This window comes from Silene latifolia, chromosome 1 (assembly GCF_048544455.1).
Source record: "Silene latifolia isolate original U9 population chromosome 1, ASM4854445v1, whole genome shotgun sequence".
Lineage (NCBI taxonomy): Eukaryota > Viridiplantae > Streptophyta > Magnoliopsida > Caryophyllales > Caryophyllaceae > Silene > Silene latifolia.
This window is the reverse complement of record NC_133526.1, coordinates 173187118-173204112: the sequence shown is the minus strand read 5'-3', so window position 1 is coordinate 173204112 and position 16995 is coordinate 173187118. Positions and strand designations below refer to the sequence as shown.

At 39.1% G+C, this 16995-nt stretch overlaps 1 protein-coding gene across 1 annotated transcript; it reads left to right on the top strand.

Moving 5' to 3' along the window:
- Positions 1–7002: 7002 nt before the first annotated feature.
- LOC141612077 (retinoblastoma-related protein-like) lies at positions 7003–15615 on the top strand. The gene is made up of 19 exons (XM_074430787.1): positions 7003–7208; positions 7435–7558; positions 8279–8383; positions 8488–8630; positions 8710–8806; positions 8908–8954; positions 10032–10230; positions 10446–10512; positions 10689–10868; positions 10961–11154; positions 11448–12312; positions 12803–12959; positions 13077–13149; positions 13775–13990; positions 14083–14202; positions 14289–14433; positions 14552–14664; positions 14966–15081; positions 15224–15615. Exons 2-19 carry the CDS (start codon positions 7454–7456, stop codon positions 15363–15365), a joined length of 3084 nt encoding a protein of 1027 aa, XP_074286888.1. The 5' UTR covers positions 7003–7208; positions 7435–7453; the 3' UTR covers positions 15366–15615.
- Positions 15616–16995: the final 1380 nt, after the last annotated feature.

Below are 16995 nucleotides of genomic sequence, written 5' to 3'. Positions count from 1 at the left end.
GAAACGAACCATTATTAGAAGATAAGTTACAAATTACAAGTGAAAAGAATACGGACGACGGCCGTCCCCATAGGGATAAGCCGAAACACAACCTACCGAGGTTGTACAAAAAGAAGACAAAAACTACTATTATGTTCATATACAAAGAGATAACGGGAGGAAGGGCTGGGTAACTGGCCCCCGGACAGCCGAAGCAGACATGCTGTAAACTTGTTCTCACCAAGCAACACATGGTAACATGTGAGGAGTCAAAAACAGACTGCAGAACTTGTTCTCATCAAGCCGCATCTTCTTCTAAGGCGCAGTAACCCAAAGAAGCCTTTTCTAGCAAAACGGCCTTGGCCTCGGCATCCTCACCGCCCTCATCCTTTCGGCTTCTTCCTTAGCCACCCGAGCCCTCTCAGCAAGAGCTGCTTCCTCCGCGGCCGCCTCCCTCTCCATCTTTGCCTTCACCGCCTCCTTGGCCTCCTCCACCGCGGCTTTCTCCTTAGCCTCGAGCTTGTCATCGAGCAACGCGTCGAACCTGCCCCACGGAAGGAACCATCAAGGGGGAAAAGCTCCCGATAACTTCCCTAGCAGACTTCTTCGGCCAAATCCGAACTTGGCGCACGATTTGGGAAGCATGTCGGTTTGCGATCTCGATGTCCGCCTCCTTCTCGCTTGATAACGGCATCTCCGCCCCGAACCACCTCCGCCCGAGCCTTAAACAGTCCCGGACTCGTTCCTCTGCGTAAGGTAGAGGTCGGCGCGCCCCCGAGCGAGCTCACATTTCCTCAGCCTTCCAGCGGCTTCGGCGGCCCAGCCTCGGCTTTAGCCCTCTCAGCAAGGACCTCCTTTTCAGCGTCCTCCCTAAGTTTTCTCTCGGCCAAGAGCGTTTTCTCAACTTCTACCCTGAGCCTCTGTTCATTAAGGAGACCCAACTTCGCCGCTGCAGCCCACCGCTTAGTGGCATTACGCTCATGAACAAACCCGAGCCACGGCCTTCTCTTGTTCCCCGAGACGAGCAAGCGTAGCCACGTTCCACCTCGCCCCTCCCTAATAAGCTTCGTGCCCTCCTCTATAAGCTCGGAGACGGAAGCCTTCTGGGATGAAGGGACGATGGTGGCAATTTGGCCACTAGCCTGCGGCTGGGAGACGAAAGCCTTCTGGGATGAAGGATTGACGGTGGTGCCTTGATCACCAACCTGTGCAGAGGACCCCACCGCCTGCTGCCCAACGTGAGCAATAGCCGATTGCGGCTGATCTGCAGGAATTCAATTAAAATATCAGTATCAACACCGACTTATCAGAAACACCTAATGGTTCGGCTAAATTTAGGCCACAAGCCAGATAGGTACCATGTTTGGCCTTCTTGACCGGAGAAGGCACTTCCTTGCCAGCGGTAGAAGTTGTCCCTTTCCTCTTGCGGATAAGGGGAGATCCCTCTGCGTCAGAATCCCCCTCATCAGGAATCTCAACAATCTCCATCTTCTTAAGGGAGGGGATAGGAGTTGAAATCGGTGTCGACGCCGTTGCCACTAAGGGCCTTGTTTTCCGCGTCCGACGCACCACGCCGCTCACAACCCTCGCCTGCGCCTCCTCTTTGCTCAAGACCCTTAGCCGCTGTCCATAAGATCATTCGGCGACATCCTCATGCCATCATCGGTGAAGCCTTGGGATGCGGGTTAGCGACGGTTTTATCTTTGTGCGGCCCATTCTCCAAAGAAGATCCTCGGATAGGTCCTACCAAAGTGGTCTACAAAAGGAACAAAGCAAGAGTCAAGAAGAAGAAATGAATCGAGATTCGAAAATAAAGGAACATCAAGAGCGGTGGGGCCTCACACCGACCCCACTCACCCCGTGCTAGGGGCTTGGTGATGGGCCGACATAAAGAAAGCGGCTCATCCCAAGAATGATCTCGTCGGGGAATCCATCTTTTCGGCACCCCACCCTTGTCCACCTCAAAGAGCCTCATGGCCGCCTTCTCATCCTCCTTCAGAAGGACCCTACTAGCATCCATTTTAAGACGCTTCCGAGTGACCCATCCGTCATGCTCCGCCCTAGTCTCACACCGCAAATTTACCGATCTTTGGAAGGAACGGGCAAATGGATAGTCATTCGGCACTTTAACATACACCCACCGACCCCGCCCTTGCAAGAAGAGAGTTTGTCAACAGAGACGTAACCCTGCTCGGTTTGTACGCTGTACCATCCAACGCGGCCAGGGAGTGACGGTTTTAGATGATGAAGACGGCGGAATAAATCCACCGTCGGAGCCTCTCCCTTAAAAAGGCAAAGCCGGCGAAACCAATTATGGTCCTCATAGCCGGCCGGGTGCGGTTGGGCAACAAAGAACGTTCATGGCTCTAATTATGGCCACAACGCACCCATTCAAATAAACCGGAGCCCGTACTCCAAATGCCGCAGTACACGCCAAGATGGCCGGCGGAGGGCAAAGATACAAATCCGACCCTCTCCAGGATAACAATTTCGATCCCCTACCAAAGAAAAATGATCCTCGAAAAGTTTCCCACGAACAACGGCAAGCTTACGGGACCAAGCAGGATCAAGGCGGATCTTACAGACATAGCCGTGATCCATGACGTACCGTCTCCCCTCACTAGGACGAGACCTTTCCGTATCATCACCAAAATCATCACCGAGATCACCAAAAGAGTCGAATCCTCCCATTCCTCCGAATTTGAGGATCAACTTCGAGAGAAGGAGACTCTAGGACTCCCGACGCAGTTTACTAGGCCCAAAGATCGGCGTAAGACATGGTTCACGACAAATTATTAGCAAGGAAAATAAAGAGTTTGCTTGTTTACCTTGAAGAAAAACACTCACGATCAAATTCTCCGAAGATTAAGAAGAAGGAAACCCTTGAAAGTTTGGAGAGATGGAAGATTTTTAGAGAAAAATTTTCGAAAATAAAATGGAGGCCAAAATCACGGAATAACTACCCTATTTATAGAGAAAAGCCCATGAAGAAGGACCAATCAGGGCACACCATGAAGCGTCAACCAATCGGCGAACACACACGTGTCAAGCATGCAACCGCGAATGTCAATCGTCGCAATGTTGAATGTCAATCAATGCAACAGTGACCAAGCGTCTTCAACACGCCTATTCACATCTCTTCGACTGTTCATCTCCCTCAAACAAATTCCTAGGCATCTAGTCTCCGCCGGCTTCCGACAAACCAAGCCAGAGGCACCGGCCGGGGCAATCAAATTCACCAAGACTCTCACCCGGTCTCGGCCAGCGTCTTGTTCCTTTCCACATCGGTTTACCCTTCACGCACCCATGTGGAGGGGGATATGGTATATGGTGCGGAATAACAGTGCCACGCCGATACACAAGAAGACGCCGATCTGAAAAATTTGCGAAATTTGCTTGGTGCGTAATATATGCTCAAAGATACATCTGAGCCCATACCACGGCATAGACTACGCTGGGGCAAATTGATGGGGCATATTCCCGCACCGCCGACCAAGTCAACACACCGAGCAAGGTCAAGGATATCCACAAAGAAGTCAACGACTTAGATCGCTAGCCGATGCACCCATCGGCCCGATAGCCGGTCTCGGCGATACAGTTTCGTCGGCGGGACATGTCCGCGTACTCACATCCAAGATCCTCTCGCACGGCCGCCGTAGGTTCATCGGCCGAGGGTAGAACGGTCTTTCCACCTAATAAGCCACTTGGCCACTTGGCCACTACGTGACAAAAGGTGAAAGCCTATAAATGCTCCTCAACCTTCATTGAGGAAAGGATCCCACAACTTAACCTAAAATACACTATTCATCTGGTAATATCTCCCTTATCTCTCTACAATACATTCCTAGCCAATTAATATACAACTTATACCTCTAAGTTCACTGACTTGGGCGTCGGAGTGGGTACGCTTGGCACAAAGCCAAGCCCTCAGTTCGCTCATTGTTGCAGGAAAGGCCGAGAGAGACGATAGGAGCGAGAAGGGTTCAACCAAAGACATTATTCTACAAGCCACGGGTGGTAAAGATACTTGCTCTGGAATTACACCCGGAACAGTACTAATTATATATATTCCTACTTTTCTCCTAACTGAATCCTACCAAGACGGTTTAATCCTACGATCAGCATGGCTTTCCAGTACGTGTGCGTGCTAGCTCCAGCGATGTTCTATAACATTTACCCTGCCCAAGGTGGTTGTGTAATACCGCCATTCAATTTGTTAAATGGTAGAAGGCAACTACATGAAATAATTCACCTAAAAATTTAAAACAGATCACACATTAACTAAAGCCAATTACCATTAAAAATATAACAAATGTTAGTCAAATTGAGGCTCCGCGCCCGGTAGGGCGCGACGCAGCGACTAGTTCTAACAAAAAATCAAAACCATTCTATTCGTAACTAAGATCTCTTTAAACCACTACATACCTTTTTTTTTCTGGGAATAAATACATGTAATAAAATACGTATTTTTTTTTAAGTAACTTTTGTTATTTGGAGAAGACCAACCTTAATTAATATTGTCAAATAAATGACTTTTCTTTTATTGAAATTATGATTCACCAGGCAAATCATGAGTATTATGATCACTTTAAATTAATTTTAGGTGCATTAAATAAATATTTTTCGCTATCTTTTTATATAAGGTTGAGCTCACCTGACGTATAGAATTGGTAGACCTGTCAAACCAGTCGAACGAGTGGGAACGTAAGCCAGGTCATACTGGTCAGGTCAGAATATAGGTCAGTGCATATGGGTTACGGATTGGATTATGGTCAAAATACGGTGTCGAACGCTCTTTTTTAACACTATTTTTAAATCGAGATTTTTTTTTTTAAATTAAAACATATTTAATATTAATATTTTAATCATATTAAATATTTATATAAGTATTAATTATATTGCCACAATTATAGAAATTAAGTTATTTTTATTATTATTTATTATTTAATTACAAAATTTTATAATATTATTTTTTCAATTTTTTATGTAGTTAAAAGTATAAAAACTAATATTTTATTATTATTATTTCAAATCATCTTTCAAAAGTATAAAAACAAATATAGATTATTAATATTTTAATAAAATTCTTAAATCATCTTTAATCTAACATGACGATTCGTTCGGGTTGGATGACCCTAAATTAACGGGTCATTTCGGGTTTGGATTAAACGGGTCATTTCGGGTGGTGTTTTGACCCAAAATTAATGGGTTGCTTCAGGATTGGGTTAAACGGGTCCCATGTTGATATTTTATCGGTCTTGACCTTGGAAAAAGTAGATCAGGTCGATTAGGTTTACAGGTCGGGACATAATTTAACACATCTAGGTGTTGGTCCTAAATTAGCAAGTTGTTTTGTTGTAATTTAGTCTAGGGTAGCGTTTCAAGATTTAAGGGTTTATGACCATGAAAAACGGTTTAGGTTCAGACATATTTGCAATTATGGTCAATTTGACAGATCTACATAAAACTATGTAGACCAATAATGTTTAATTTGTTAATGGGGAAGATCAAACTTTAAATTCTATTTTTCTAATTATTGTACAAATTACAACAGTAATTGTAAAAATGTTATTCGCGTTATTTAATACTTCCTCCATTTTTTTATCTTCTCATTTGCTTTTTTATGGTCTCAAAACAGATCTTTGACCATATCTTCCGACTTCTATTTGTTTTTTTTTTGTCGAAAAAATTATTAAACAAAAGATATTTTGATAATAAGTAAATATTTTATTTTCAACATATTTACGATTAAAGTTCAGAAACTTTGGCCTTCAAAAAGCAGATGGAAGATAAAAAAAATGGAGAAAATATAAACAAATTTTAAAACAGACCGTGAATTTCACACGTTTAAAACTAGTTTAATTAATTCTCCATATTTTTTTCATCATTGCTCATTCATACTTTTTGTCATAATTTTTACTAATAGTACCCTTCTCAATAACAAATCCTCTCTTCTCTCTATAAACCCTATTCAACTCCTAAATCCAATCCGAATTTGAATGGTATCTACATAAAAATTAAAATTCATCTTACATAACAAGAATTAAAATTTCAAGTTTACTGAAGCCTTAATTTTTAAAAACGATCGGGTTCGAGTATCATTTGATCGATGAATTTCGTTCAGGATTTGCAATAATGGATTTAGATACAGATGTTTAAATATCGGATTATGGTATTAGCATTTAAAAGTTAGAATTTTTTCTTTCAAATTAATTCGATTTCAGTTGAATCTCGCCCTTACTTATCATCCCTACAAGCAAGGCTATAAGTACATATTAATATCCTAGAAAGATTATAATACGAGGCCATTGGTGGTACACAAAATAGATGGAGAAGTGTACATACATGATACATCTACTGGAAATAAGATTCCAGTTTGCCTGGAAATAAGAAAGGGGGAGCATGAGTGAGAGAGATAGACTGAAGAAATAAGAGTGCGAGAAAAACGCGTGAGTTGCGAGTTATTGTGTGCGATGGTGAAGGTTGTTGATGTGAGTGGCGACTGGCGGTCACATCCGACGGTGGTGGAGGGAGTCTTGGCCGGCGGTGGCGGGACCCTGATTGGTGATTTTTTTTTTCTTCGTAAATTGACTTGGGATAAAAGGAAGGTTGGCAGAGTGAATGAGATGCAAAAGGGGTAAAAAAGTCATTTACGTCCCACGAAAGAAAGAAACCCGCTCATGAATGAAAGACCACCCATTTTTTTTTTTTTTTCAAAGTATCTTAGTCAATAATTCAATTATTTGCATTTTATATTTTTTACCAAAAAATAGTTATTCGAGTTTTTTTTTTTTTTTTTTTTTTTTTTTTTTTTTTATGAAAAGGGAAAAAAAGTCGTAACTTTTAATTTAGCAAGGAACCATAATATATAACTAACAAAAGGTTGAATCTCGATAAACATTGAGAGTTTAAAACAATAACGAGGTTTTGGCGGTAAAAAAGCTACTCATACAACTAAGCATGACATGTCATTCTCTAATTGGTAGACACCATATACATGTATGCCAATTTTACCATGTTACCATGCCGACATACATACATACCATACCATCATACTTTTTTCCCGCGCTTTCTTACTCAAGATTCCAAAACAAGGCGCCCAATCTTAGAGAGAGAAACTCACCTACAAACAAACAAACTCAATAATCAAGAGAGAGAAACACAATCAATTACAATAACAAAATCCCTAATTTCTAGGGTTTTTCTTCAATTCAGATCTTCGTATAACGGTAACTCCTATAATTCTCGCAATTAAGTTTCCATCTTTTCGCCTTTTTGTCGAATTTAGGGTTTTCTGTTTTGTTGATTGTGATGTGTGAGTGCTGTGAATTGAGCAGATCTAAGCTTCTGATTTAGTTTTCCTCAATTTAGTGTTGTTAATAGTAGTGATTTATTAGCTTTGAATATTTGTTTTTGATGATTTGTTGTGTTTATGGTGGTGGATTTTTTGGACAGGGTTTTAGGTGATCTTTTGATGAGTTCATCTGATATGAATATGGAGGATTCAAAGGATACGAATTCGATAGTTGTAAACGGCAGCATTGGTGATGTTGAAGCTCGTTTTTCTGATCTTTGCAAGGTTGTAATTTTATCCTTTATCCTTTACTAGTAGCAGAGCTATGATCTAGAGTTAGGAGGGTAAACTTTGATCGGAAATTGTAGGAGAGAATTAGTAATGTTATGCAATTAGAAAATAAATTGGAAATTTTAGCTAAAAGTAAACAATTGTTTTTACTAGCCCTTTTGTTCCGTCACGTTGGCTACCAAGTCATCTTCTCCCTTCGTTTCTCTTTATAATGGTTGAGCAACAATCTACTAGCTTAACTTTGCCACATCAGATTTCGAGCTGCAATAATTTCAAGCTACAAATTACTCCAATGGTTTAGCTAATGTACTACTAGCTTGGATAGACTCACATATCATACTTTCCTATTTATTTATGTGATTCTCATTTTCGTAGCATAATATAGTCCCCAAGCCAAGCTATTGGACAATTACTAAACATTGAAACTTAGGAAATCTTGTTAATTGTTTTTTTTTTTTTTTTTTTTTGCTATATCTAACTTATGATGACTCTTTACTTTTACTCGCGTGTTCTAATTTGTTATTGATGACAGATTGACAATATAATAGTAAAGTTTCATGCTTTCTGCTGTAAATTTTTATACTGTCATCTTTTTTAGTTTTGTGGTGCTTGAGAAAATTATTTACCTTTTTGAACTTGTTTAATTGTGCCGATTTCAGTAACTTTATATTCTGTCGTGTTGATTTACATATTGGATGTAAAATTTGGCTGCAGAACCAACTTTCCCTTGATGAAAGGAGATATACAGATGCCTTAAAGGTCTTAAGAGAGAGCAAAAACATCTTGCCGACTAATATGTCACCAATAGGAAACAACACGGTATATGTTGTGTGTGATTTGATTATTTTAATATTTCTTTTGTTTCTTATTAAATGCAAGGTGTAATCATGGTTTGATTTTGGTATGTTTTTTCCTTCCTGTAGCCAGAAGAGATGGAGAGATACTTGTTTGCTTTTGTCCTTTTTACTGTTAAGCGACTGGGTGTGACGGGTTCAGGTGTGGCTATTGAGGCAGCTAATCAAAGAGGACTTACTCTATGCCAAATCCTGAGAGCTGTGAAACTGAAGTAATTTTGCTTATCTGTGTCTTTCGGTAAAATGCCGTACTTGTTGTGCTTTGTGGCTAATTGTTCTTGTATGCTGCAGCTTTGTTGACTTCTTCAAGGAGCTTCCTCAATTTGTTGCCAGAGTTGGCCCGGTATTAAGTGACATATACGGCTTAGAATGGGAAAAGAGACTAGAGGTTCAGTTTTGTGATACTTCTGAAAATTCCGGCCTTTTCCAAATATCTATATATAACATATTAAGTATTAACTTGGACATTCTCTCTGTTTCTTCATATAGGCAAAGGAGTTAGAAGCCAATTTTGTGCATTTAAGCTGTCTAAGCAAGTAAGTTTTATTCATCTCACACATTTTTGCCGGACTTGTTTGAGTTCATAACTTGCTTTTTAGTGTTTTTGGCATGAATATGATTGATACATGATAGAAAATTAGAAATGATTCTCTTTTAGCCGCCTGCATGTTTATGATTATCAATACTATGGTTTGGTCATGCTTATGCTGACTGAGGGCTTATTTTTTGTCATTAATTAGAATGGTAGCTTTACTATGACTGGCTGTGTTCTGTCACATTGTGAATCGTTGTTGACTTGTTGCAAGTATGGTAGGTGGATATGATATCTTTGATAGAGGACTTATTACGGTTGTGTTTATTCTCCATGCCTCCCACAAACTTAAGGGTTTTTAACCTTGTGACGCTGATGTAATTAATCGCATTGAATTAATTCCATCTCAAGATTTTATGGAAATATTAAGTTCTCCACTGGTTGGACGTCTTGTAGACTTCAGAAAGAAAGGTTTAGTGCTTTTAAAAGGTTGTCGGCGAACTCCCTTCGTTAACCAGTCCAAAGAACTTGCACTCTTGGAAGTACTTTGTTTTCCTTTTTTTTTTATATATAAATTTAAAATTTTGATATGGAATAGTAAAATCTTTTTTTCTTCACATGGGTATTTGCGCTGCTATGAATGTCCTGTTTTGATTTACATGTATTGAGAAGGAAATTCTTTCCAAAATTTTGTTTTGCATTTCACTAACTTTACATTCTCAAGGCGAGTTCGCTTGAAATCAAGATATTGGATTACTGTGTAACAAGTAGACATAATACTAATGAGGAAGTTTTCTGGGTATTCTGTATTCTTTTGGCCGTCCAAAGTTTAAGACCAGGCATACTGTAGCCTCTTTCTTCAGTCATTATTTTATAAGTCCATTTCATGTCCATATGATGACGTCATGATGGAATGATGAATGGAGGGGATCGAAGATGTATGAGTATTCTGATATTGAGTAACGTTGTATTAGTTAGCTTTCTACTCCATACTGGTAAGCTAGGAGTTACTTAATTGATGTTCTGTTGGTGAGTATTTTTGTGAGATTGATGGGTGGCTGTGTTGATCTTGATTGTGAAGTTACTACAAGCGTGCATTCAAAGAATTTTTCAAGACAAGTGAAGCTGAGTTAAAGCCAGCTGTTACAAGCACTTCCTCACCGGATCACATGGCCGACTACTCCAGATTTGGATGGCTGCTGTTTCTGGCCCTTCGAGTACATGCTTTTAGCAGTTCCAGAGACCTAGTATCTTGCATCCATGGATTAGTTTCTATATTGGTAAGTTGTATACATGGTACATTGTACCTCTATGTCTTCTATGTTTCTGGATCCTAATTTATAGTTAAACACTTACCATCATTGGAAAAGATGACGCTTGTAAACGAACACGTAATCTTGTAATCTGTGCTGTCTCATCTGGTTTCTATTGTTCCTCACTATTTTCAGAATGATAATTATTGTACTGCTCTAATGAAAGGTGAAATATGGTACAGGCTATCTTGATCATTCATATTCCAACTCGTTTAAGGAATTTCAATCTTCATGACTCCCCACTATTCGGTAATTTGTTCTTAACCAAGTGATGTCTACTTCTTTTGGTTACTTTGCCTTTCAATGTTTAATTGGTATTGTTTTGCTCAAGCTCAAAGAGGAGTTGAACACTTGAACAGCAGTCTTCCTCTGTAAGAAATATTTTAACAGATTGTTAATGATTTTTTTTTTTTTGGGCTGTTCAGAGAAGAAAACGGAGAGAGGTGTAAACCTAATTTCATCACTTTGCCAGAAATATGACACATCCGAAGATGAGGTAAAAAGGATGGTGGAAACAGCTAATGATCTTATTTCAGATATATTGAAGAAAATGCCGCAACCAGCTTCTGAATTCAAGTCTGAAAACTTAGTTAAAATCAACCCAGGTTTATCTACAACTCCTTTTGAATAATCAATTCCACTATCCTTTACTTTTCAGCAGGGTGATTTGTTTATAATTACTATTTACTGAGTGCAGACGGCCTGACTTATTTTGAAGATCTGCTGGAAGAGTGTTCACTTCCAACATATATTTGCATACTAGAGAAAGATTACTATGCTGCAGATTGGAACAAGGGTGATGTTGACGAGAGACTCTTTCTAAATGAGGATGACAGCTTACTCGGTTCAGGAAGTCTCTCTGGTGGTGGTGTGTGTATGAGTGGAACTAAGGTAATCTTCTTGATAGCCCATACAGTTTGCAATCATTCTGCATTGACCAAATCGATATTGTTAATAACAGTCCCTGTCACGCTTCTCATTTCTGGAGGCTTTATATATCTTTTTCGGGATGGTGAGGGGATGGGTTTTATGGTTTTAATGCTGTTCCTTTTGATTCACCTATTTGCGTCACATTGCCAGAAGTTGGAATAGTTTTCACTAGAATTGTGAAGGAAAAAGCAATTAATTAGTCTGTATCAAAATTGGTTTATTATTTATTTCATTCTTCTTTATTTTTGCTGCAGAGAAAATTTGATACAATGGCGTCTCCGACAAAAACTATCACTGGTCAATTTTCACCATATCGATCACCCGTGCATGCTGCAAGTAGGGCAGGTGGTTCTGTTAGTTTTAGAGCTCCTACCCCTGTTAGCACCGCAATGACGACAATTAAGTGGCTTCGTACTGTTATCTTTCCCCTTCCATCACAGCCATCTCCTAAGCTGGAGAAGTACTTTACATCATGTGATAGGAATGTAAGTAGCGAGGTTGTTCGTAGGGCCCATATAATTTTGGAGGCCATTTTTCCTAAAAATGTTCTTGGAGATACATCTAATGTTGAGGATCTACCAAAATCTGCCTTGCTTGACTCTATATGGGCCCAACAAAGGCAACAGGAGGCGTTGAAGTTGTACTTCAGGGTCTTGGAAGCAATGTGCACTGCAGAGGCTCAAATGTTGCATGCAAAAAATCTCACTTCTTTGCTGACCAACGAAAGGTTCCATAGGTGCATGCTTGCTTGTTCTGCAGAATTAGTTTTGGCTACTCATAAGGCGGTGACAATGTTGTTTCCAGCTGTACTTGAGAAAACTGGAATTACAGCTTTTGATCTTAGCAAAGTGATTGAAAGTTTCATCAGACATGAGAATTCCTTACCTAGAGAGCTTAGAAGGCATTTAAACTCTTTGGAGGAGAGATTTTTGGAGAGCATGGTGTGGGAAAAGGGCTCTTCAATGTACAATTCTTTGACAATTGCAAGACCGTCTCTGTCTGCAGAAATAAGTCGTCTTGGTTTACTGGCGGAGCCTATGCCATCACTGGATGCTATTGCTGTGCACAGTATTGTGTCTTGTGGAGGCTTACCTCCTCTGAAGCATGATACTGAAGAAGGTATTAATATAATTCTGTCCCTCCCTACTTGTAAGTTGCAACTACTTGACTACCTGTATTCATGTTCATCATTTAAGTGTAACAACAATAATGCCCACCTGACGCAAAAGTAGTGTCCAGTTTAGGGGGGAAGTGTCCAGTTTAGGGGGCATTTCAACCTTATCCATGTGACAACGACACACGCTGTTCTCCAAAATTCTAATAATTGCTGATGTTTCGCTATTCTTTGGGCTTGGAACATGATGAAGTTGGTCGATGCCAATTTTATTGTAGGCCACTCATAATCCGCCTCTTTATGGTCAAGACAGTGGTAAAGCTACGTACAGCTTACCCGTATACTTCGCCATGTATGGGAGCCTTTCAAGGCACCAAGGCTTATGTTATTGTGCCTTCCCCCAGAGTGTATTAGTAAGAATGTCTTAGTATAATATGCGATATATCCATGCAAGTATGTTCCGCCAGATCCTTCAAACATACTTTTTTTTTGTAGGACAAAATGGAGACATCAGGTCCCCAAAGAGAGCCGCCACGGAGTATCGGAGTGTGCTAGTGGAGCGCAACTCCTTTACGTCTCCAAGGAAGGATCCATTAATAAACAGCCTCAAGCATAAGTTAACTCCTCCAGCGTTGCAGTCTGCATTTGCTAGGTAAAACACTACAAATTCCATAATGATTCAGTTTTCCCGTCAACACCCTTTTCTTTTCTGTGTTCAGAAAGTATTGAATGTTTTTACTAACCTCGGGCTTTTTTGTTCTGCTTCTAGTCCATCTAGGCCAAATCCAGGGAGTGGAGGTGAAACATGCGCTGAGACTGTGATTAATGTATTCTTTCGCAAGGTATACCTTAAAGGAATTGTTTTGTAGATTATACAGTCATCATGTGCAATTGTTTTGTAGATTATATAGTGATCTTGTAAACGTCATTTTCATAAGTGTTTTCCTTTCGACTGTCGCTATAGCGATCATATTCTTAATATTTGGAGTGGAGGATTCTGAGAGTTTTTTAAGAGGCTTTTAGATTGAGGTCTGGCGCCTCAATATTTCGCTTCGTCATTTTTTTAGGGATAGTTTAGAAGGTAAGTTAGATGGGGGCATTTGTAGGTTCTTGATGCTAATTTACTTTGAGTTGAAATTGTGGCTTTTAAAAATTGTATTCTGGGTTTCTCTTAATCATTGTTCTTCCTTGCCTTCAAGTTTGGTGAATCATTTATATAAGAACGCGTACAGTTTAGTGAATCATTTAGGGCATGGTTGGATTAGAGGAGTTGGAGGGGAGGGATAAGGAGGCATGCAAAGTCACTTATTTGGTTAGCAAGGGTGGGAGGGGAATACACCCTTACTCTCATTTCACCATATTCTAAAACCAAAAAATAGGTATACTTCGGTTCAATCGGAAACAGAGATATGATTGGCTGGTTAGATCTGCTATAAAATTTACCGGATTCTATGTTTTTGAATGTAGACTATGAAGTTAGCTGCTGTGAGGATCAACGTTATAGTTGAAAAGCTGCGCGAAAAGCTTGAAAAGCAGGAAACCCCTGGAGGGGTTGATTTGCCTCAGCAATTCAGAGAGATTGTGTATAGTTTTTTTCAGAAAATTTTGAATCAGCGAACCTCTCTTTTTTTCAACCGTCACATTGACCAAATCATTCTTTGTTCTATCTATGGCGTAGCAAAGGTTGGTTTGCTAGTAATGATATAACATTAAACACACCCCAGATCTTTGCTCCCTGCAATAATCACTGATGTTAATAACGTGTCTCCATTCAGATTTCTCATGTGAAGTTAACCTTCAAGGATATTGTTTGTCACTACCGCAATCAACCTATATGTAAATTATCAGTCTTTCGCAGTGTATTTGTTGATCGGTCATCAGCACGTGGAAATGGAGTAAGCAATATGACAACTAATCACTTTAGTTGCTCAAGTCCTTTTCCCTGATTACTAGGGCTAATCATTTGATCGTTTTGTAACAGAGACAGGGGCAGAATCATGTTGACATAATAACATTTTACAATGAGGTATTTATTCCTTCAGTGAAGCCTCTTCTTGTGGAGCTGGATCCTCTAGGAACAGGTATGAAGGCCGGTCTGATTCCTGAAAGAAATGATAACAGTGAAGGTTCGTTGTCTCGTAAATTAAACTCCCCCAGATTCTCAAATGCCTTGTATTTTTCCTTGTAGAAGACTGAAATGAGTTTTATTTGAGTTCCTTATTTCGTACTTCTCTTGCAAATTAGGTCGATGCCCTGGATCACCTAAAGTGTCTGGTTTCCCAAGTCTTCCAGACATGTCCCCCAAGAAAGTCTCAACAGTTCACAATGTCTATGTCTCTCCTTTGCGATCATCAAAGGTATTTGTCAGTTGTTACCTCTCTTGTAGTTTTGTTATTTATCCGTTTCATGCTTAAGAACGATGAAGGAATAGTATTTAGTTGGGCGCCTCAAGTCTTAATCACACCTTTCAATATAGTGTCAGACTGTCAGTCATCGATCAAACAGACTTTCATGCATAGAATCAAATGAAAACCCTTAAAATGTCTGTTGAAGATACTTCCATAGTAAACAGTTCCAGTAGTATGCATGCATATCTGCTACACATACTCGTAATACAATCATATAAAGCTGACATATTTCTCCAATTTGACCTTGTAGATGGACGCTCTGATTTCACCCAGATCCAAAAGTTATTATGCGTGTGTGGGGGAAAGTACTCATGCTTATCAAAGCCCTTCAAAAGATTTAACGGCCATTAACGACCGCTTGAATAGGTATTTGTCTAACAGCCATCAACTATATTGTCCCGACTCAAAGACGAATAATATGAGTCCATGAATAATAAGAGAGTTTGTCGGCCATCTAATATCATAAATTCATATTATTTGATTACACTCTTCTTGTGTGTTTTCTCAGTACTCCCAGGAAGATCAAGGGACGTCTGAATTTTGATATGAATGATGGCCTGATAAGTGATGCTGTCGTGGCCAATTCGCTCTATCTTCGGAAAGGAAACTGTGCTGGCAAAACCGAGCAGCCTGACTTAGATATTCCATAGATAAGAGATGTAAATTCAGTGGTTCCATACTTGTTGATATCATTTTTTTTTAACCTTGTAAAGTATAATTTATTTGGAGGCCTTTCTAAATTCTAACAAAGGAAGTGAGAGAGCAGGGTGTGTTGGTATGAGCTGCCCTCACTTCCAGTTGATGATTGTATATGTTTTAGGCTTTGGTTACCACTTCCCATTTGGGGATAATAATCATTTTACTATCTCATTAGTTGACATTCTGGGCTTTCACCAGATACATTTTCTTTCTACTCATATGAGCTTTCTGCTTTCCCTGTGTCGGTGTGTGTGTCCCCAATTGTATTCCTTCACGACCTCGGTTTTTGAATAACCGTCTTTGTTGAGAGGTGTAAGGACTATGATTGGAATTGTTATGTTTTCAGGACAAGTACTTGAAAGTTTAGAAAGATCTTTGAGTGGTCGAATAAAGATACTTGGATTAATAAATAGACAGGTTCCTAAATACTCTTTAGTTAACAGGTTCCTAAATACCCTTTATTTTCATGTATAAACCGTAAACCATTTGATGTTAATTAGATACAATTTGAACCGTAGATAAGTAATGGCCTCTCCATTTCTTTTTAGGAAATGGAGAGGATTTTGACTCATAAATAACATCCAGCTATAGTGCCATCTTACGTTTTAAAATTGAAATAACAAAATCCAAAAATTCTTCATCAGATTCTTCACAGCCTTCAGCCTTCATTCTAATATCCTAGGCATAAAGCGTTGCATCCTACAATAAGAACAACCAATTGTTAGATTTAACAAGTTGTGGTATATTTATTTATCAAAGTAGTGATTTTGAGCATTATTCTAACAAAATTTCGGATTTTACCAACAAAATTGTACTATAATAAAATGTAATTTACTCTGACACAGACATAGCGCCATAATGTAGAAGTATCCTCTGCAAATCTCTTACAACGTCGGGAAGATACAGCGTGATGACTCTCGTTGAATCTTCAACAGGAACATCACACCAATGCTGCATACATTTAAAATGGGGAAACTTAAAATAAGTAAATAAATAATTAAAATGAGAGTAAGCCATCGGGTGGTACCGAGTTTCATACCACCCGAATTAAAAATTAAGAAACATTGAAGGTTTAAATTAGTTTAACTAGTTTTGTGACCCGTGAATTTCACGGGATATTTTCTTTTTAGTGTGATGTTTTTAGTGTTTCTAGTAATTGAGACTTATAAAATATCAAATCAGATAGTAAGATTACCTCATGAATAATTCAAATCGTGTAATAAAAATACGGGCATTGACATGTTAACATAAAGATCAAAGTTGATAAATTAAAGAGTGTTATTTTTTCAAAGGTAAAATGATGAAAAAATCAACAAATACCAAAATAAAAAATACAGTTGAAAAAAAAAACTAAAAAACTATTACTCATTCACGTTGATGTCGTCAATCTTACACTTAGTTTTTAATATATAGTTCTTTAAGCAATCCTAATATTTTACTTCTCCATATAGTCTTCTTTCTCCAATAAATCGTCCCTATAAAAAAGTAACTCAGTAATTAGTGCGAATTAACCAACAAAACAGTGGAATTTGTTTTATACAATATTATCGTTATTAACTTAAATTTCCTCTTAAATAGAGA